This window comes from Camellia sinensis, chromosome 6, assembly GCF_055761805.1.
Source record: "Camellia sinensis isolate YWXY chromosome 6, ASM5576180v1, whole genome shotgun sequence".
Classification (NCBI taxonomy): Eukaryota; Viridiplantae; Streptophyta; class Magnoliopsida; order Ericales; family Theaceae; genus Camellia; species Camellia sinensis.
Genome location: NC_138966.1, coordinates 25,425,096 through 25,446,916, shown reverse-complemented (window position 1 = coordinate 25,446,916; position 21,821 = coordinate 25,425,096). Strand labels below are relative to the sequence as shown.

General features: G+C 38.0%; 1 protein-coding gene across 1 annotated transcript; it reads left to right on the top strand.

Moving 5' to 3' along the window:
• The first annotated feature begins 13,869 nt into the window (after positions 1 to 13,869).
• Positions 13,870 to 19,270, top strand: LOC114306387 (uncharacterized). Its single transcript, XM_028251605.2, has 5 exons — positions 13,870 to 14,597; positions 14,674 to 14,805; positions 14,897 to 14,967; positions 18,582 to 18,896; positions 18,999 to 19,270. Exons 1-4 carry the CDS (start codon positions 14,130 to 14,132, stop codon positions 18,883 to 18,885), a joined length of 975 nt encoding a protein of 324 aa, XP_028107406.2. The 5' UTR covers positions 13,870 to 14,129; the 3' UTR covers positions 18,886 to 18,896; positions 18,999 to 19,270.
• Positions 19,271 to 21,821: the final 2,551 nt, after the last annotated feature.

Below are 21,821 nucleotides of genomic sequence, written 5' to 3'. Positions count from 1 at the left end.
GGGGCGCAAAAACAAGACGCCCCCTCGCCACTCGGAAAATCGTAGTAGGAATACTACACCTTCGCAAGGAGAAAACAGAAAGCCTCAGGACAGGCGACACTCAATCCTGGTCTTCCAGAACTCGTCACTCCAGGTCTGAGAGGACGAGATCTGAAAGGTCATACACTGAAGGAAGCACATATTGGCCCTCATATTCACACCAAACCAGATCTAGACAGACAGAATTACCCAGATCATCCGACTTACGAACCGTGTTCGAAGAAAAAGCACGATGCAAGGAGGATGCCAGGGCAAGGGATCCACGTAGAGTTTCAGCCTTACAGCGGTTGGCTCCTCGGACGCATGGAAGCGTCGAGGTTGGAATGCCAATACCGCGACCGGCCTACGAACCAACGGACAAAGCATTGGCAAGACTACAGACTTCGCCGTTTGTTCCAGCAATCGAAAACGCGCCCTTACCATCAGGCTTCCTTCAACCGAAATTCACTACATATGAAGGGAAGACGGACCCGTATTCACACTTGAGCCACTTTCGCCAAGTCATGGCCGTATACAGGCGAAACAAGGCCTTAATGTGCATACTCTTCCCATCAAGCCTTGGCGACCTCGGCTTGACTTGGTTCGAGAAGCTCCCAGAGGGCAGCATAGCCTCCTGGGCTCAACTGGCAGAAGCATTTGTAACAAGGTTTCGAACAAACACTAAAACACCGGTGGAGATAGACCAGTTACTCTCCATCGACATGGGGGATAAAAAGACCCTTAGATCCTACAACAGTCGCTACTGGGAAGCATTCAATCAGATTGGGGACTGCCCCACCAATCTTGCCATTGCGCAGTATAAAAGAGGCCTTCCAGTAGGGAATAGACTAAGGGATTCGATCACCATGACACCACCCCTCACCATGGAGGCCCTGATGGAAAGAGTGCATCAGCACATCAGGGTAGAAGAGGATGGTGCACGTGCCAAAGCAAAATCTAGTGCAACCGCAGTACCAGAAAAGAAGACCTCAGCAAAGGTCAATGCAGTAGATCGGCAGAATAAAAACGGGCGTGACAGACGAGATAACGGAGAAGACCCGGACAAAAGATGGTTGAGAATCCGCACTGCCCTAACAACGGTGTTCAAAAAACCAATATATCGGATTCTGAGCGAAATAAGAGATGAGCCTTTTATCAAGTGGCCAGCCAAGCTAGGGGAAGCTCAAAAATACTATGACGACAGATCACGGTGCACCTTTCACAAAGAAAAGGGGCACCGAACTGAGAATTGCACACCGTTAAGACAACACTTGGAAGAGTTGGTGGCAGCAGGCCACTTGGACAAATATATTGAAGGAGGGACGCAACCAGCCCTCCAAGATCATAATAACCATCCCAACGGAATGCCAATCGATGCACCGCCTCAAGGTATTATCAATGTCATACATGGAGTTTTTGAACCTGAGCGCGTATGCGAGCTCAGAGGGTCAATCAAAAAGGCTGAGCACTTTAGAGAAGTGCTAGGTGCCCAACCTACCACCAAGAAAGGGAAGACAGAGGCAACAAACGTCATGTCTTTTTCGGATAAAGACCTGGATCGAATATACTGTCCTCACAATGATGCTCTGGTTGTCACTCTCCGAGTCAAAGATTTTGACGTCAAGCGGATTCTGATCGACCAGGGTAGTTCATGTGAGATCATGTACTACGAAACATTCAAACAGTTGAAGCTGCAAGACAAAGACTTGGCGCCTGCAGTTTCTCCCCTAATTGGATTCAACTCCATGCCAGAATGGCCCGTCGGCAAAATAATTCTTCCGGTCAAAGCAGGAAGCGTAACAAAACAAGTGGAGTTCTGGGTATTGAAGGTCCCCTCCACTTACAACATCATCTTGGGCAGAACATGGCTGCATGCCATGCGTTCGGTAGCGTCATCATACCATCAGGTAATGCGGTTCCCCAACAACACCGGTATAATTGAAGAAGTCTATGGAGATCAGATCATGTCAAAACAATGTTTTGCCACGGTGAATGGCAGCCGCGCTGCCAAAGGATATGTTCATTCGGTGGAAGAACCAGAAAGTAATGAACTATTCGCGGACGTCGGTAAAGAGGCTGATCAGAAAGCGGTGGAGGACTTGGTGGAGGTAAAAATAGATGAGAAGAACCCGGATAAGTTCTTCTTGCTTAGCTCATCGTTGTCCAGCACTGAGAGATTAGAGGTCTTGGAATTCTTGACCTCTAACATCGAAGTGTTTGCCTGGACGCCCTACGACATGCCAGGTATTGATCCAAACTTCATCAGTCACCAACTCAATGTCCACCCATCCGCCAGACCAGTCATTCAACGCACACGCAGATCGGCACTCCACCACGCCGAAATAGTGGCAGAAGAGGTAGGCAACCTGCTGGAGGCAGGAGCAATAAGAGAAGTGCACTACTCAAGATGGATCTCCAACACAGTCGTAGTGCCAAAAAAGAATGGTAAATGGCGTGTCTGCGTCGACTACAAAACAGTCAACAAGGCGTGCCCAAAAGATAGCTTTCCTCTACCAAGGATAGATCAACTGGTGGACCTAACGGCAGGGCATAACCGACTTAGCTTTCTGGATGCATACAGAGGCTACCACCAGATCGCCATGCATGAACCAGACCAGGAGGTCACATCCTTCACAACACCAAGGGGATTATATTGCTACAAGGTCATGCCCTTTGGCCTAAAGAACGCAGGGGCGACATTCCAACGGATGGTCACCAAGATGTTCGAACCATTGTTAGGCAGAACAATGGAGGCTTACATCGACGACATGGTGGTCAAAAGCAAGGATGAGAATGACCATCTTAAAGACCTAGGCGAGATGTTCCAGATCTTGAAGAAACACAAGTTGCGCCTCAATGCGTCCAAATGCGCATTCGGAGTTGGATCTGGCAAATTCTTGGGCTTCCTTGTGACCAACCGGGGCATAGAAGCAGACCCCTCTCAGATTAAAGCAATCCAGGAGTTGGAGAGACCAAACTCAGTCAAAGAAGTGCAGCATCTCATTGGTATGGCGGCTGCGCTCAACCGGTTCATAAGCAGGTCATCAGACAGACTACGACCATTCTTCCAAGCTTTAAAAGCCAAGTTTGAGTGAGATGAAGAATGCGACCAAGATCTGGAAAGCTTGAAGGAGTACATGTCTTCCCCACCACTACTCGTTACTCCAGTACCTGGTGAAGAACTCTTTCTATACCTGGCAGTCTCTCAGCACGCAGTTAGCGCAGTGTTGGTTCGTGCAGAAGGAATACAACACTTGCCCATCTTTTATGTCAGCAAGACATTGTTGGGAGCCGAAACAAGGTACTTGCCCTTAGAGAAACTAGCATTAGCATTAATGATGGCATCCAGAAAATTGGCACACTACTTTCATGCCCACACCATAGTCGTCCTCACAGCCTTCCCACTAAAAGCTCTGTTTGAAAGGGCGAACTTTAGTGGACGAATTTTGAAGTGGACAGTAGAGTTGGGACAATTTGACATCAAGTTCCAACCCAAGACCGCAATAAAAGCCCAATCTTTGGCAGACTTCGTCGTAGAGTTTACTCCTGGAAGTCATCATATCTGCCCAGTCGACCTAACTGACACAACCGAACTAGGGACTGAAGTTGACGCCGAAATAGCGCAACCCCTAGTAGAAGGTAGTCAATCAAGCACCAAGGCAGACCATAATAAGGACAACAAGGAAGAGACAAACAAAGGCTCACCAACAGTTCAATCAGAGGACGAAGGGCAGACAGCCAACATGGACCGTGAAGAAAACACCATCCTTGACCCCACGACATCATCTGACCCCTCCACTTGCTGGAAGCTATTCGTTGGAGAGATGTGGAAGCTCTTTGTGGATGGAGCATCCAACCGGCATGGTGCAGGGCTTGGCATAGTCCTCATCTCCCCAGACGGCCTGGTTGTAGAGCAAGCAATCAACCTTGGCTTCCCAGCATCCAACAATGAAGCGGAGTATGAAGCGCTTCTCGCAGGACTCAAGTCAGCTTACTACATGAAGGCCACCGAACTAATGGTGTACAGTGACTCCCTACTGGTAGTAAATCAAATCTCTGGAGACTACGAAGCAAAGGATGATAGAATGGCCAAGTACCAAGAATTAGTCAGAACAGAGATCAAGAAGTTTGATGTAGTAAGGATAGAACAAATTGGCAGGGAGGAAAACAGCCGATCGGACGAACTAGCAGGCCTTGCCTCAATGGCAGATACATCAATCCCTCATCCATTACTCATCGACTTCTTACCAAGACCAAGCATAGAAGACCCCGAAGCAGAAGAAGTATGTTGCACAGAATTAGGCCCCTCATGGATGGATCCCATCATCCTGTTCCTAAAAGACGGCATCCTACCAGAAGAGAAAAAAGAAGCCAACAGAATAAGGGCAAAGTCGCAGCGATTTTGGCTATCTCCATCTTTGGCATTATAGAAGAAGTCATTCTCTGGGCCTTACCTCAAGTGCGTTCATCCCAGCAAAGTAGAAGCATTCTTGTTCGAAATACACGAAGGGGTGTGTGGAAGCCATCAAGGAGGAAGGTCACTAGCCTACAGGGCCATTTCGCAAGGTTATTGGTGGCCATACATGCAGGCAGACTCAGAGAAATATGTGAAGAAGTGTGAAAAATGCCAGAAATTCGCACATCAAATACATCAACTAGCCAGAGAACTCCTACCATTGACCAGCCCATGGCCTTTCGCAATGTGGGGCTTAGACATAGTAGGACCACTTCCAACAGCATCCGGCGGCAGGAAATTCTTTATCGCAGCAACAGACTACTTCACCAAATGGGTGGAAGCGGAAGCATTGGCATCAATCAAAGAAAAAGATGTGAAGAAATTCGTTTGGCAAAATATTATCACTCGGTTTGGCATACCAAAAGCACTGATCTCAGACAATGGTACTCAGTTCGACGGCAGAATCTTCAGAAGCTTTTGTGAAGAGTACAAGATAGAGTTCTACAATTCTACACCGGCATATCCTCAAGCAAATGGACAAGCAGAAGCATCAAATAAAGTCGTCCTGGATGGACTAAAGAAAATGCTAGAAAAGGCAAAAGGCAAGTGGGCGGATGAACTTCCTCATGTTTTATGGGCTTACCGCACCACACCTCAGCGATCAACAGGAGAAACACCATTTTCCTTAGCCTACGGAATGGAAGCAGTAATCCCACTGGAAGTTGGCCTCCCCACAATTCGAAGCGAAAATTTGATCCTGACTTAAATGGCGAAGCCATAGCTTTAGAACTCGACCTTGCAGAAGAAAGAAGAGAAAGAGCACTGGTTCACATCGCCGCATACCAACGAGAGTTAATCAAAAAATACAACAAAAAGGTGCATCCAAGGCAATTCAAGATCGGCGATTGGGTACTGCGCAAAGTGATGGGAAACACCTTAATCCCAGGAGATGGAAAGTTAGGGCCAAACTAGGAAGGTCCTTACAAGGTGGTTGGGTTAGCAGGCAAAGGGGCATACCACCTAGAAGACAAGGATGGCAAGGCAATCTCTAGGCCATGGAATACGGCCAATCTCAAGTTACTTTACTTTTAGCTTTTCTTTTTCAAGCATATGTAATTTTTTCTTTCTTCAATAAAACAAGCAATTCTTTTCAGCACAAGTTGTTCTTTGTAAAAGTTAGCTTTAGTAAAGATTAGGTATATTGCTAGCATTCTATTCTAAGTTGGCTGGATGAAACCAACACCCTTCCTAAGCCCAGGATAAGGATCCAGGCTGCAGGACGTTTGGTCGGAATAACCAAACATTGTTCTAAGTTAGCGGGAAAAACTTACTTAGAGGTTGGCTGGATTAAACCAACACACTTCCTAAGCCCAGGATAAGGATCCAGGCTGCAGGACGTTTTGGTCGGAATAACCAAACATTATTCTAAGTTAGCTGGAAAAACTAACTTAGAGGTTGGCTGGAATAAACCAACTCTTGTTACTCTTCAGCCGAAGTAAGGGAATGGCTGAAGAGTGGTTGGCGGAATAAACCAACACTTGTTACTCTTCAGCCGAAGTAAGGGAACGGCTGAAGAATGGTTGGCTGGAATAAACCAACTCTTGTTACTCTTCAGCCGAAGTAAGGGAATGGCTGAAGAGTGGTTGGCGGAATAAACCAACACTTGTTACTCTTCAGCCGAAGTAAGGGAATGGCTGAAGAATGGTTGGCTGGAATAAACCAACTCTTGTTACTCTCCAGCCGAAGTAAGGGTATGGTTGAAGAATGGTTGGCTGGATTAAACCAACTCTTTGTACTCTTCAGCCGAAGTATGGGTATGGTTGAAGAGCAGTTGGCTGGAATAAACCAACTCTTGTTACTCTTCAGCCGAAGTAAGGGTATGGCTGAAGAGAGGTTGGCTGGAATAAACCAATTCTCTCTACTCTCCAGCTGAAGTAAGGGTATGGCTGAAGAAATGGTTGGCTGAATTAACCACTGTGTACTCCTCAGCCGAAATAATTATTTCGGCTAAAGAGTGGTTGGCTGGTAAGCATAGTTTAACCACTTAAAACCGAAACAGCAGTTGGAATAATAGAAGGCATCACAAAGTGCAAACATACAAATCAAAACCGGAATAACAGTTCAAACAAAATTTTTCATTCATTGAAAAGCCATTACAAAGAAGGGGCACAGTTCGGCTACAAAGACAAAAGGCAACAAAAAGAGAAAAAATACAGAGTCAAGAGAAGAGATCTTCGATTTCGGCGTCAAAGGCAGCATCAGCATCAACATGAAGACCGGTTTCAGGCGGAAGCTCGGTGTCGGTAACAAGGGTGGTTTCGGTTGGAACCACGGTCTCACCAGGCTGATCAACAGCTAAGTCTTCCACCATAGGTTCCGACCGAACTGACTGATCCACATCAACAACCGGAGCATCGTCAGAAGCAGAATCTTCATCTGAGTCTGAGCCCTCAAGAAACTGTTGCTGCATGACATTTGCATACTCCGCAAGGGATTTCGGTATAAAGTAGGCTGGAGGGTCGAAAACCTCGGTTTGAGGATCATGACCGAGCTTCTCAACGGCTCCCCTCCAGCCGCACTTAAAGAAAAGCTCCTTGGCGGCCTCACATTGTTTGACATAAACATCTTCTGCCTTCTGGAAGCCTCTCTTTTTGGCCTCTTTGGCGCTCTCCTGCGCCTGGGTTATTTCGGCGTCTTTTTTCTTTTCAAGTTTTAACAGCTCGCGCAGGTACTTTTCTTTCAAAACAATGGCAGTCTTTTGTTTTTCGGCTTCGGCCGAACTAACCATTCTGGTAAGTCGGCCGACCTCACCCCGTAGTTCGGCCATTTCCTTTCTGGCCTCCTCCAGCTCGGCCGCTTTCGCCTCGGCCTCTGCCGCTGCTTGCCTAGTTACTTTCCTAAGCTCCAGTACTTTCCTATGGGTGATTTGGTTTTTCTGAAGGGCCTGACAAAGCAAAGATTTCCCTTTAAACCGAAGTAGAAGTTGAAAAAATAAAGTAGACAGCAAGACGACCGAAGTTGCTTACCAGAATCATGGATTTTGTCGTTGACTGGATGGCCTTTAGTTCGGTATTCAGTTGTTTTTGGTGATGCTCCATGTCTTTGGGGAGGCACACACCCTTGGCTAGATTGAGGGCCAACAAGTGGTCTTTTTCAGCAACAACCGAATCTGTATCTCGGATGTCTCGATCGTTGAAGGTAAGTTTTGGGGCCCAGCTACCAGTAGTTCGGTCAGAGGGTACCAGTTGGGGGCTCGGTGGCAAGCTCGGCGGAAGTATGGGTTCTGCTTCATCAACCAAAATTTGTTCGGTCTCAGCAGTCCGGGCGCGCTTGGTTCGGCGAGAAGAGGACGGCTGTTGAGAAGGGAGGGCCACAACAGCAGGTTGCGATTGGCTGGGTGGTGTTACTTCGGGCCTAGTTGTTTCGGTTAGAAGGGCCCTGACTCTGCTTTTCTTTGTCATCTCTTCTTCTGCAGTTAATGGAACAAGTCGTATTTCGGGCAGGGTTGGGTCCGGTTCAGGGGCGTCTTCGAGAAGGAAATCGGTCACTCGGGCTTTTCGGCGACCGCTATATCTGTAGGTCGGCTCAAAGTTTAGAAGCTTAGCCCAACTCCTTTCTTCAACACGTAATGCGGCTCGGAGTGTGTTCAAACTTGGGTAGCTGTAATAGGAGGCAAGATGAGCTAAGTCTGCAAAAAGGATACAACTGTTAGATCGGTTATAACATCTGAAACCGAAGTACAAGAAAAAAAATAATAAAACCGAAGTAAACTCTACCAGGTTTTCCTTTCTTCCAGTTAATACTTCGGCCTGGGATTTGGGCTTGCTGATCTTCAAAATTGCCCGATACCCAGAAAAAGTCATCATCATTGACGTCCTTATCCGGCGTGTCTTGTATTATCTTTTCTCTACGGCGGCGTATCCTAAGATAGTAAACCCAGCCATCTTCTTTGGAACCTATGGAATACTGGTGGAAGATTTCGGCTAAACCGAGGTTCAGGCCTGCTTGGCGGTTTAGCTCGGCTATACCCATTATTATCCGGTATGTATTAGTGGATAGCTGGGTTGGGCATAGTCTGGTTTGCCTAAGAAATTCACAAATTAAAGGCTGGACTGGGAACCTTAGTCCGGTCTCTATTATTGAAAGCAAGGTAAAGGGCACAAAGCCTGCCTCACCCCAGGGTATGATATCCTTCTTGGCTAGGGTAAGGTGTACATCGTCTGGAATGCCATAACCCCTTCAGAATTCGGCCATGCCACCAGGGGTCTCTACCAAATACCTATACTTACCCATTTGTGGTATAAATTATTAATAAGTTAGTTCGGTCGGAAGATTGGACTCAAGTAGCTCGGTTGAGCACAAGAAGGAATGCCTGGGCAACCTAAGTCTGCAAAGTAGAAAACAAAGGGGTTAAGCACAGATCATAGGACCGTGCTACAAATTAAAAACAAGGTAAAAACGCCCTATTTCGGCTTTAAGGGCAGGTGATATCTCGGTTTGGCAAAAGGTTTGGTAAGCTCGGTTTGAGCAAGTTGCTTATTAGACCGGTTCGCCATCTAGGGGCGGCTTTCTTAGTTCGGTCTAAAAACTAAGAGAGCTGGCTTAGCCCCAGGGCCTAAATCGGTTGAACTATGTGTTTTGTTACTTCGGTTGAGCCTCTAGGGGCAGCTTTCGGAGTTTGATATAGAAACCGAGAAAGCTGGCTTAGCCCCAAAGGCTTAGCTCGGTTAATGACTGAGGTTCCTAGTTTATTGAGTTCATACTTCGTTCGGTGATCTTATTTCGGCTAAGTTGAATCGGAAATTTATTTTTCAAAGCTGCTGTCATCTTACAAGTTCTAGTTCGGTTAATTGTCTAAGGTGATCTACCGCTGTAGCACAAAAACAGTATCCTAGTTCGGTTGGGGCAAGATTTTGGATCAGAGACTAATTTTCTACAACATAGTCCATACGCGCATGGGTTCTATTGATTTTCTCATGAGAGTACAGAAGCAAAAACTAAAATGTGCGAACATGTTTCGTAAAAACGTAGAAAGCAGTAAGAAGAAAAGCAAAAACAAGTTTTTAGGGACTTACCAGAGGAAGAAGAAAGCTGAAGAGAGGAGAAACAGCACCAGCAAAGAACACCAAGCTCAGGGATCTCAGGGGTTGGAGAAGCAGAGTCACAAAGAGAAGAAGATGAACAGAAAAGGTGAATGAACTCAGGAAATAGAGGGAATGTTTTGTGAAAAGGACGAGAGAAAAAAGGCGGGACTATTCAAAAATTTCGTGGTACGAGGGCGGCGTGACAGCTGCCCCCAGCCTATCAGAGCCTGCCACGTGGCATTGGAAAGGGAAGCGTTACAGTCGTGATTGAAGAGACGTTTTGACCGGATAAAACAGAGCTCGGAGTAAAATTAGCTCGGCTGGATACGCTAAAGGGTTTTTTGGCTCGGCTGGAAAGGCTTGCAGAACTTCAGCTCGGTTGGAGGACTTGTAATTTCAATCATGCTGTGCAGATGAAATTAAGGGGCAATTGAGAGGGTAATTTTTGGGATAAATTGGGCCGAGCTGTGAGTTGGGCTCTGTGGCCCAAAGTGTGAAGGACTCGGTAAAAGGCCGTAATGTTATTTTGGCCCAGTAGAGGTATAGTTACTCCGGCCCAGTAGAGGTATAATTATTTCGGTTCAAGAAGATGTATAGCTACTCCGGTCCGGTCGTGATGTCTCCTGAATAGGTCGGTCTGGCGGTACCTTTGAGTTAGACCAACCTAGGAGTCATACCGGTCGCAATTTGTTAAGTCTGGTCCAACCGTGCCATGGGTTGATAGGAGAGAGCCGAGGTAAGGAGGAGTAAAAGCAGAACCGAACTAAGGTATTTCGGCCTGCTTTGTGGCTCAGCATAGCCAGCTTTACTTCGGTCCAAGATGATAGTTCGGCCATGTTGAAAACCATCCCACTTGGTTTAAAGCAGTGGGGGGGGGGGGTGCAAAAGGATAAGCATTATCCTTAGGAGTATGAATCCTTAGGAGTATGAATCCTAGGAGGACTCTGCATGGAGGAATACAAGTCCAACTAGGATTGTGCCACTCGAAACCTATAAAAGCTCACAAACATCACCTTGGAGGAGGTAACACAATTTTTTTCTGAGAACATAGAGCTTTGTCTATTTGTCAAGTTTTCTGACTTAGGCATCGGAGAGGTTTCTGGCACACACCCGCCGGCTAGCTCACGTTTGTGTTTTCAGGTGAGAAAGCGATGTCGTACGGAGGAGCGTGGACTTGGTCAACAGGATTATACGAGAAGGCGTATTTCTTTCCCGTACAGTTTAGATTGATGATTTACCAAACTGTATGGTGAATATATGTCTCTCTAATAGAAGGCTAATTTATACAATTTAAAGGCTCTTTTTAATAATTAATGTTATTATTATTATAATAAAAGGGTTTTAAAATTTGGAGGTTGTCACCCATCTCCCCCAATTGGGTCCGTCTTACTTGCATGACTACAATTGAAATTATATGTTTAAAACAATATTTCGCTCCAAATGCAATGATGCAAATTAATTCCACGATTATGACCACATGGATGACAATGTAATAAGGCACATGTCGGAGAGGAGAAGAGGTCAGTTGATTGATTTTGATTTATTTTTAATTTTGATTAACAACATTCTAAACAAATTAAAGTTCGATTTACTTTGAGCGAGACTATCATTTATAATTATGTAATTTTATTATATTTAATTTTTAAAAATAAATAATATATATAACTTTATAAATAGATCATATATTTCTATTAAAGATAAATACATTGAAATAACATGAACATGACTTTAGAATGAATTTGATTTTTTTTTTTTTAAATATGCATATGAGTTTACAAAATGATAGAGTATGATAAATTCACCAACCTAAACTATGCCTCTCTGATTTCCATTGATTAGCTTTCATTTACCTTTTATTTTACAATTTCACATCGGAAAAAGAAAGAAAAAGTGAATTGTTTCACTTACATAAAGTAAATCGTATGCTCCCATTTATATAAGCAAAAATAGATTTTTAGTGAGAACCCCTATGATAAATATCTCATACTCATTTTTTTTATGATTTTCTTAATTATAAATAATTAAGAAAATTCTCATTGGTTACCTTCTATTTAACTTTTATTTTACAATCTCACATAATTTTTGATTTTAAAAATAATTTTGTCTGAGATTTTGAAACTCTTATGATATTTAACTTTAAAATAATTACAATTCCACATCGATAAAAAAAAGAAAAAGTGAGTTGTTTCACTTATATAAAGTGTTACAATTTCACATCTGGAAAAGAACGAAAAAATGAGTTGTTTCACTTATATAAAATGAATATTATAAAGGGAGTTTTAAAGGAGAAGCCTTTTAGAAGGTTCAAACCATAATTCTAAAATTATTGAATTTTCTTAATTTTAAACAATTAAGAAAATTCATATTGGCTAGTTTCTATTTGCCTTTTATTTTATAATCCCAAATCAGGAAAAAAAAGAGGAAATAGTGAATTGTTTCATTTACATAAAGTGAATCTTATGCTCCAATTTATAGAAATTATTGAAATTTCTTAATTTTAAATAATTAAGAAAATCCCTATTGGTTAACTTCCATTTAACTTTTATTTTACAATCCCACATCGAGAAAAAAAAGAAGGAAAAAGTGAATTGTTTCATTTATATAAAGTGAATCTTATACTTCCATTTATATAAGTAAAAGAAGATTTTTAGTGAGAAATCCTATAATCAATATCATTTTTTATTTTACTTTATTTGTGTGTTTAAGAACACATGTACAATACTCCTAGCATATCACCTGTATTATGTGAAGGTGCTTTTGTAAACACAGTTTCAGTCTGCAATCTAATGTGCATATCCATTTAACTTTTATTTTACAATCCTGCATCAGGAAAAGAAGAAAAAAATGAATTGTTTTGCTTATATAATAAAGTGAATTTTATGTTCCCATTTATATAAACAAAAGAAGAATTGTAGTAAGAAACCCTATAATTAATACCATTTTTTTTTCTTAATTTTAAACAATTAAGAAAATATCCATTGGTTAGCTTCCATTTAATTTTTATTGTACAATCCCATATAGACGTTTTGATTTTAAAAATAATTTTGTATGAGAATTTGAAACTCTCATAATATTTAATTTTAAAATAATTATAATCCCACATTGAGAAAAGAAATAAAAAGTGAGTTGTTTCACTTATATAAAGTGAATCATATACTCTCATTTAATATTACAGTATTGTGTATGTTTTAGTTCAAGGTGGTTTAAATTTTAAAATAAAATTTAAAAGTTTTAATTAATTAATTTTGTTGTAAATTAGTTGGTCTTTTGACTTAGCTGATTAGATTGAATCGTTTTTTATTTGACTGATTCACTAGTTTAACTACGATTTTAGTTATTTTATCAAAATATATTGCTTAGATTTGTTTAATTTGAAAATAAACTAAGATTGACCTTATTAAAAATTGAACGACCGAAATAGTTTGATTAGAAATTAATTTCCAGTCCAAACAACTGTTAACTTTTATTTTACAATTCTACATTAGAAAAAGAAGGAAAAAATTAGTTGTTTCACTATACAAACCTTATGATTCCATTTAATATTATAGTGTTGTGTATGTTTCACTTCAAGACAGTTTAAATTTTAAAATTAAAATAAAATTTCAAAGCTTTAATTAATTAATTTTTGTATAAGTTGGTTGGTCCTTTGACCTAGTCGATAGGGTGAACCGTTTTCGATTTGACTGATTCGCTGGTTTGACTGCGATTTTAGTAATTTTATCAAAATATATTGGTTAAATTTGTTTGATTTAAAATAAATTAAAGATTGACTTAATTAAAAATTAAACGGCTAAGATTGCTACACTTTCTGCCCAAACAATTGTTAACTTTTAAACAATTAAAAAAATTCCCATTAGTTAGCTTTCATTTAACTTTTATTTCATAATCTTTAATCGAGAAAAGAAGAAAAAAGTGAATTGTTTCACTTACATAAAGTGAATATTATACTCTCATTTATATAAACAAAATGAAATTTTTAATGAGAATCCTTATGATCAATATTTCATACTAATTTTTTTAATTTTTTTAATTTTAAACAATTAAGAAAATCTCGATCGGCTAACTTCTATTTAATTTTTATTTTACATAATATAAAAAAATGAAATATTATTATCATATTTTTATTAAATAATATATTATTTTATCTCGTGCATAGCATGTGTGATATACTAGTCTATATATTATGAAAATAAAATGAAAAAGATTAAGGGGTTGGAATGATTTAAAAAAGTATATTTTTTAATTTTTTATGAAAAGATATGTAAAAAAGTGATATAATTTAAAAAATATAAAAAAAACCAAACAAATTTTGATTTTCATAATTTAAAAAATATGAAAAAAACCAAACCAAATCCCCGAGCCCAAATCCGGAGCGCTTTCCTGTCGTGGTTGTGAATTTTGATTTTCAAGACGCAAAGAAAGGGACAAGGGTCACAAAACCCACGCATCCTCGATTCTACTGTCCTCACCTGGGGCTTCCCTAATACTACTTACATCCCTCAATTTATTTTCTCTGCGATTCCTTCCAATTTTCTCAGCTTCATCAGATTGATCTATTTGTTCCCCCAAACATGCCTTCCGAAGATTCAAAGCCGGTGAAGAAAGAGGAGGTTGGGGACGAAAACGATGACAAACCCTTGGGTTCTGTTATCGAAAACCGAAAGAAGAAACCCAACAATGCCACCCCCAATTCTCGACCCATCAAGGAATCCAAAGTAAAGAAAGAAGAACCCAACGACAACGGCGATGATTTTGAGAAACCCACTTCTAAGAAGAGCTCATCCAACAAGATTGACAAGGTAAAGAAGGAAGAATCTAAAGGCAATGATGATTTTCAAGAACCCACTTCTAAGAAGAGCTCATCCAACAAGATTGACAAGGTAAAGAAGGAAGAATCTAAAGACAATGATGATTTTCAAAAACCCACTTCTAAGAAGAGCTCCTCCAACAAGATTGACAAGGTAAAGAAGGAAGAATCTAAAGACAATGATGATTTCCAAAAACCCACCACTAAGAAGAGCTCCAACAAGATTGACAAGGTCTGTATCGCATACATTTTGGGTTTTTTCATACATATTTTATGTATAATGAATTTGTTTGTTTGTTGGGTTAAAGGTGCACAAAAAGAGTAAGATAAAGAAGGAGGAGGACAAGAAAAAAGGGGCCAAAGAAGCTGAGCAGAATGGGAAGAAAAGGGAAAAGAAGGTTTATGATTTGCCTGGTCAGAAGCGAGACCCTCCTGAGGAAGTATGTGTTCTTGCTTGCTTATGTATATACAGTAGATTGTGTGATTAATTATTCTTTGATTAATGGGTGTGTTGCAATTTTGGAATTACAGAGAGACCCACTGAGGATTTTCTATGAAACTTTGTATGAGCAAGTGCCTCATAGTGAAATGGCTGCTTTCTGGTGAGGAATTTCTTACTGATAGTAAAAACTAAGGCCCCTTTTAAAGTTTTTGAGTTTTGTGTATAGCTAGGGTTTGGCATATACATTTAGTTGATATTCAACCCTTTAGTTATTTGTTTCAAGTGTGAAATGTGACCCCTTTTTTTATTATTGTCAATTGTGTTCGTGTGAATTGTTTTACTCAATTTTATGTTTGCTAATGAAAAGTTGAGACCTTTTTCTCCATTTTTTAGCATCAAATGAAGATATTTTGGTTTGTAACCTTGGATTTGATTTTATCGGGATGCGGCAGGGGGAGATGGGAAAAACAATAGAACAATGAGAGAATCGCAAAAGCCTAAAGGAATTGTCAGGAAAAACAAATAGCAAGGGCACTTCTATTGTTGTAAATATGAGGACCAAATAAGTGGGTTTCTGGATATTTTGTATATGTTTCACTTCATAAATTGAAATATGTTATACTAAAACTTGGACATCGAATTTGATCTTAGAGTTAGTTGAGTAGTGAACCATATAAAGCGGTGATGTGCCATATTGATTTGGTGGATTCTAATTTCTAAACCAATATAGAAAGATGGAAACCAAGCTCTGTTGTCTCCAAACTGTATATGACAATTAATGATAGGATGCTCTTAGATTTAAAATGGTAACTGAACAACATTGTCATATTTTTTTACTGTGGATTGTCTGTTGGACTTTTATATACTGGTGCCATTGAAATGTGAATGGTCATTGGTAAAAGATTCAATAGCTTAAGCATGTTGTATTTGCTAAATGTGAAGTGTAAACTTCCTTTCCAAGTTGACTTTCTGCATACATTTAGGGTTTTAGTCATATATCAAATTGCTACTTTCCATGAAATCAATCGAAAGGGACACAAGTAGAGGTGGAAGCTAGGAAGCACAGATATGATATAGATATGACAAAATCTAAAAAAGTGGATCCGGTTGCAACTAGGATACATTTGCAAAAAAATAAATATTTTTTAAAATTATTAGTTGTGAGTTACACATAAGCTCAAGAATGTTGAGAAACCACACTGTAAGCTTCGTTGTCTATTACATGTAAAAGCCATGATATTGAATGGTTTGGTACAGAACATGGAAGCTGTTGAACATGTAATCCTTAGAATTTTACATAATGGCATTTCATGAGTTCAAAACCTGATTTGTACGTTGAAATGCTATGTAAAGCATCAACAGGATAACCAAGCACATGCTTAGTCTATTTAGCAGCAAACATGACCTTCCATCAATATTTTCTAATAACAGTGTTTACCTTCTTAGAGGTGGCAAGAGAAATCTAGAATTACAATCTGTATACCACTTTAGATCTATGCGTATGCACCATATGGTAAAGATTGAAGCTTTTCTAGACAACCCCAACAAATTTATGATTTCTTCTTCTTTTGGGCTTTCTTTCATTCAATTACAAAATTTTGTCTTGTAGACTTGAACATTGAACTATGATTTGCGATCTCACAATTGTCACGTCTGAATTAATTTTTAAATTGCATCATAAAATCATTTGAGCTCTGTATTTGTTCTTGTCACATAATATATATGAATGTGTGACAGTTCTCTCTTTCTCTATTATTGCATGCTTTACATTATGTATTACCTGGCATATTTTCTATCTTCCCCTGTCCCAGTTTAATCCAATAACTTGTTTAGGTCGCTATCAAGGTTTACCAAATCAGGTGTTACTTTTTTCCTGCCATGTTGACTTGACTTGACCGCCACTGAAAAACTTTCATGAAAGTAATATGTACAGAGTCTGAAGCTACTCCTAATTTGTCTTTCTGATTCTTCCTATAATCATATTCTAGAACAAAAAGTACCGCAATCCCAAATTTCATTTTTTATTACGCAGATTTTTAGTCTCCAATGTCAGCTGAATTTTATTGTTTCTATTGTTAAGCTTTAATTGGGTGAGGTTTTTTCAATACTAACTTAGAGGGGGAATGAATTCTGACCTACTGTTAATATATTGTCTCTGATGGACTACATTGGACATGTGGCCTGTGGTTTGCAATTCTATTGACAAAATGCTACTCTGATTTGGGAATATGTAATTTTCCAATGAAACCAAGGGTACTTTGTTCCAAATTCAGCATTTTACTTAAAGAAAACATAGGTTATTTGCCTTGCATTATTCGAGGAGAACATAATTCTTGGGACTGCAATTTCTAGACTCTTCATTTTTAATTATTAGTATGCACTATTTTGTTCTTTCTTTTATGTTGCTTTCCTTGAGTGAGTCGGATTATGTTGTTGGAGTTTTATTTTATATGTATTTTTGTTTTGTGGTTTTTATCAAACTTCTACTTTAAAGCAATTATTTTTGTTATTTTTATTTATTTTTTTGGCTTAAAGACCAAACAACACTTATAGCTAAGTCGATTAAGAACTTTTGACTGGATGCAGTCAAAACAGTTTTTACAGTGACTTCATTTTATTTGAGTATTAGCCATGACATTTGTACGAGGGTAGACAAAGTCAGTCTTGTTTGGTTAGTGCCACCTTGGAGGACTTCGTCATTTAGAGCAGTTTTCTGTTCTCTAAGACCTTAATTATCTATGTATGCCAGGATTAATTTTTTTCTCTTTGGCTGGAAGCTTATTATGGACCAAGGATCTATTGTTGGGAGAGTACATTTAATTTATACTTTACCAGTGGTAATGAATGGTAGTCAGAAATGTTTGATCTTTATCTTCTAGCCATGCCTTCAAGAAACAATTGGACACCTTTATATACTTTGTTCCCTTTTTGTGTGTCCAATCATTTAGGACACCTATGAATAATCTTTTCTTTCTTTATTTTTCATTCATATTATTTATTTTAGATGCCGCAGCTATATAGATACCCTAGTGGACGATATTATGTTTTGCTTCCATGTAATTCCTGTAACCATCTGTAAGAATCTTACTGTTCTGACCTATCCGGCAAAAAATATGATTTTAACTATTCTCATGTGAATCCAATATTTATTATGGCCTCGTTTGGGAAGTGACTATTTTAGTAGGCTATTTGGGTTTTTGGCTATTTTAGTAGGCTATTTTAGTTTTGTGTTTGGGAAAGATGAGATGAATTTTTAGTTGAGTTCTTGTATTGGAAAGTGTATTGAAATGATGTTTAAATTTAAAATGACAAATTTGTCTCTAACTTTTTATTTTTTAAATTGATATAAAGGGGCAAAATGGTAATTTTGCCATTGATGTACCAATTTCCGGCTGTGACAGTGTAGGCACAGCCTACACTGTCCAGCGCAGAGCCTATTTTTTTTTTTTTTTTTTTTTTGAAAAAACTGCGAACAGTGCTGCTTTTTTGCTTATTTCTCATTTTATGCTATATTAGCCTCACCCACCTCTTCCCAAACGGCGCCTATGTTTGTAACTGTATTGGCTGTCGGCGTTGTGAGGTATTAAGCAGATTAGATTTTGAATCTTTTGTGCTTCTTTTAATGCATAAATCAGTACCACATGGTTATAGGAATGGCTACTTAGATTCTGATGTTGCGATTTGTGTATATGTTTAATCATGTTTGAAATATGCTTCTTGTGTCTTGCAATCAGATTTTGAGTAAACATTTCTCCAATTCCAATGCAAATGCAGGATGATGGAGTCTGGCTTGCTCCCCAAGGAGTTGGCAAAGACAATTTACGAGAAGAAACAGAAAAAGAGTCAGCCGACGAAAACTGTTGTCACCACTGTAAAGAAGAGCTCCGAGTCTGTTACTGTGAAGAGAAAAATAACATCCTCCCCAGTTTCTTCACAGAAAAACAAGACACCAAGTTCCAAAGACTCATCGAAGATGTCCAAGAAACGCAAGATTGAGGAAGAAGGTATATCCAGGGATGAATCAGATGATGACTTTGTTTTGGCCAAAAGAGTAGCCAAGAAACAAAAAGCAGCTTAATTTGTTAGAAGGTATCAATCGTAAACAGAACTTGTGGAACTTAATTTTATTGTAGTTGGATAACTAATGTTATGTCGGAATTGAACTCTATTCTCTTTCAACTAATTTTGTAGAAGTTTAATATAGCGATTGGGTAGCATTGGATCGCCTGTTCCAAATTTTACTGCATCATCATCAGGGAAGTAGGCTCTGTTTTCTGGTAAGTCTTGTACTGCTCATTGCAAATTTCATTTCTAAATTCGAATATAACTTTGTTGGATAACTTTTTAAATTGCAAAAGCTATTTTAACCACTTGTGTGGCTTTTTACTGCCAGTTATGGTCTTGGACTGATTTGCTATTATTTGGTTTTCCATCCAAATAGATTGAAAGTGTAATTCTTACCATGTCCCTGTTGTGTAGTTATGTTTCCGTTTCCCTTGTAGTAGTTTGATAAAAAGACATAAATGACTCCATCAATCATTCTATCTTCATCTTCTACCTCTAAATCCTAAAAACCTTCACTAGCTAACTTTTTTTATTCCCTGTCACCACTGGCCGCTGCATATCCTCTCCTCTCCTCTCGTGGCTCCCTGTTGCCTCCCCAGCCCTTATCGCCACCCCATTTTTCCTTCCTAACATTCTTTACCCTCCCTGACCTCCATGATCACCGGGGGACTCCCTCTCCTTCTCAATACCCCGATGACTCCCTCTCCCCTTCTCATCTCCTGTGACCCCATGCCTTTTCATGGCATTTTCCATATTCCCTGCCAATCTGTATACATATATATAGATTTTGTGTACTGAATTGTTTTGCAGAACTTGGTACAAAGTTGATAGAGATGAAAAAGGATATTGGCCTATTTTGGGAAGTGGGTTAAAAGTCACTTCTTAAGTTTTAACTCACTTCCTCTCACAAAAAAATAAAAAGAAGCCAAAAAGTCAAAAAATAGGCTTTTAACCATCTTTCCAAAACACTCCATTGTATATCTATTACTCTACTTGCTTGTGAAATTAGCATTAGTTTTACTGGTCGTGGCTGTAACAGTAAAAATTAATATATTTGGTAGTGATAGAGTTATTATGAGTCAATTCTAAAATATGAAATTTGTGAGCAATTGTAGAAGTATGTATATTTGTGGTTTTTATTTATTTATTTATTTTAAGTAATAGCATCAATGTCGTAATTAAGATTTGTTTTTGTTTATGATGCTAGAATTTTTTTTGAGACTTTTTTTTGCATAGAAAATGCTTTTGTTTGTTTGGTTGTGTCCTTAAAAAAATTGTATTAATGGTGTTGGGGGTGGGGGAGGTAGTGGCTGTATTTGTGAAAGGCATTTAGTATGTTTGGTTTGAGTTTTTTGGATTAAGTTTTTTGAAAATTGAGTTTTTTGGTTTTCATTTTTTTTTTTTGTTTTTAGTGAATATTTTTAAAATTTTAAATATATTTTTTTATTTTTTTAGATGCACCTTATTTAGATGTATCTAAAAAGTAAAAAATTTGTGAAAAAATATTTTAAAAAATTAATAAATACATAAAAATATATTGAATTATCATATATTTTTTTATACTTTTGGTATTTAGTGAATTTTTAAAAGGTTTTTTTACAATTTTTTTACTTTTTAAATATATTTATGTTAGATATGTCTAAAAAGTAAATAAAATTGTTTAAAATATTAAAAAAATTTAGTAAAAATAAAAAAACGCTAAAAATAAGAAAGTATAATTTTTTGAAAAGTGTTTTTAGAGAACTATAACCAAAGTGATTAACTTTTTTTTTTTTTTAACAATAATTTGTCTTTAAAAAAAAAAAAAAGGGAAAAAACAAAAACAGAAATATTAGCCGAATCAATCCTAAGAGTGAAGTTTATAAAACAGATAACGGAGGATAAAATGTGAAAACATTGAATAGTACTCTGGTTGTTCCTTGTATTTGAATTTAACATATTGTTAACAGTCTCATTTGTTTCCGATGCCAGCGGTGGCAGAGGCGATTTGCTGGTGTAGTGTAATGGCATTTTAAAACTTTAATTTAAAAAATGTTTTTAGTAAAAAATATTTTTTTGCTTAAACTTGTTTTTCATTAATTACAAAAACATTTTTCGTGGATTTTTATTTTTAATTATTCCAAGTACTAAAAAATGTGAAAAATTCCAAATAAACTCGCATAGGTTTTTATATGAGTTTGTCAACAAAAAAAGATTTTAGTAAGAATTTAAAATGAAAAAAAAAATGTGAATGAAATATAAGTTTATTTATTTATTTCATTATTTTTTTTTGTTTTAATTTTTAAATTCCTATTTAAATCTATAATTCAATAAAAAAAAAAATAAAGCAGCAAAAGCAAAAATAAAAATTAGTCAAAGTAATGCTAGCATTCCAGTGATAAAAGCAAATCAAAGTTCACTTTATGTTCGCTTATTACTAAAATACCCTCACAGCAAGGAGAAAAAATTAGTGGTTAAATTGAGTCAATAAAAAAAAAAAAAAAGAAAAAAGAAAAAACGTAAGGTTAGATTTTATGAAAAAAATATCATAAAAAGTTTTATCAAAATTTTTCACTCTTAGGTTACACATAATAAAATATCACAAACTAATCAAAAGATAGAGAATCTTGATAAAACTTTTCATAATATTTCTTTTATAAAACCTAGCATTCTTGAAATAGAAAATTGCAAGTTGTGATCATAATAATACTTGGGTTGGATTATTCTCACATACAAATTTAAAAATAAACCATTTATTGTTTAAAAACAAATACAATAAAATAAAAATGTTATTAGTATCGAATTGATTTCATTTTTAACGCTTATAAAAAAAAAAAATTTAGACTTAATTTTTCCCACTGTAGAAATCTATATAGCATAAACTCCTTATTTATTTATTTATTTTTTAATTTTTATAGCCTGGTAGGTCATGTTCATTTAGAAACATTTTTTATGAGATCATATTTAATA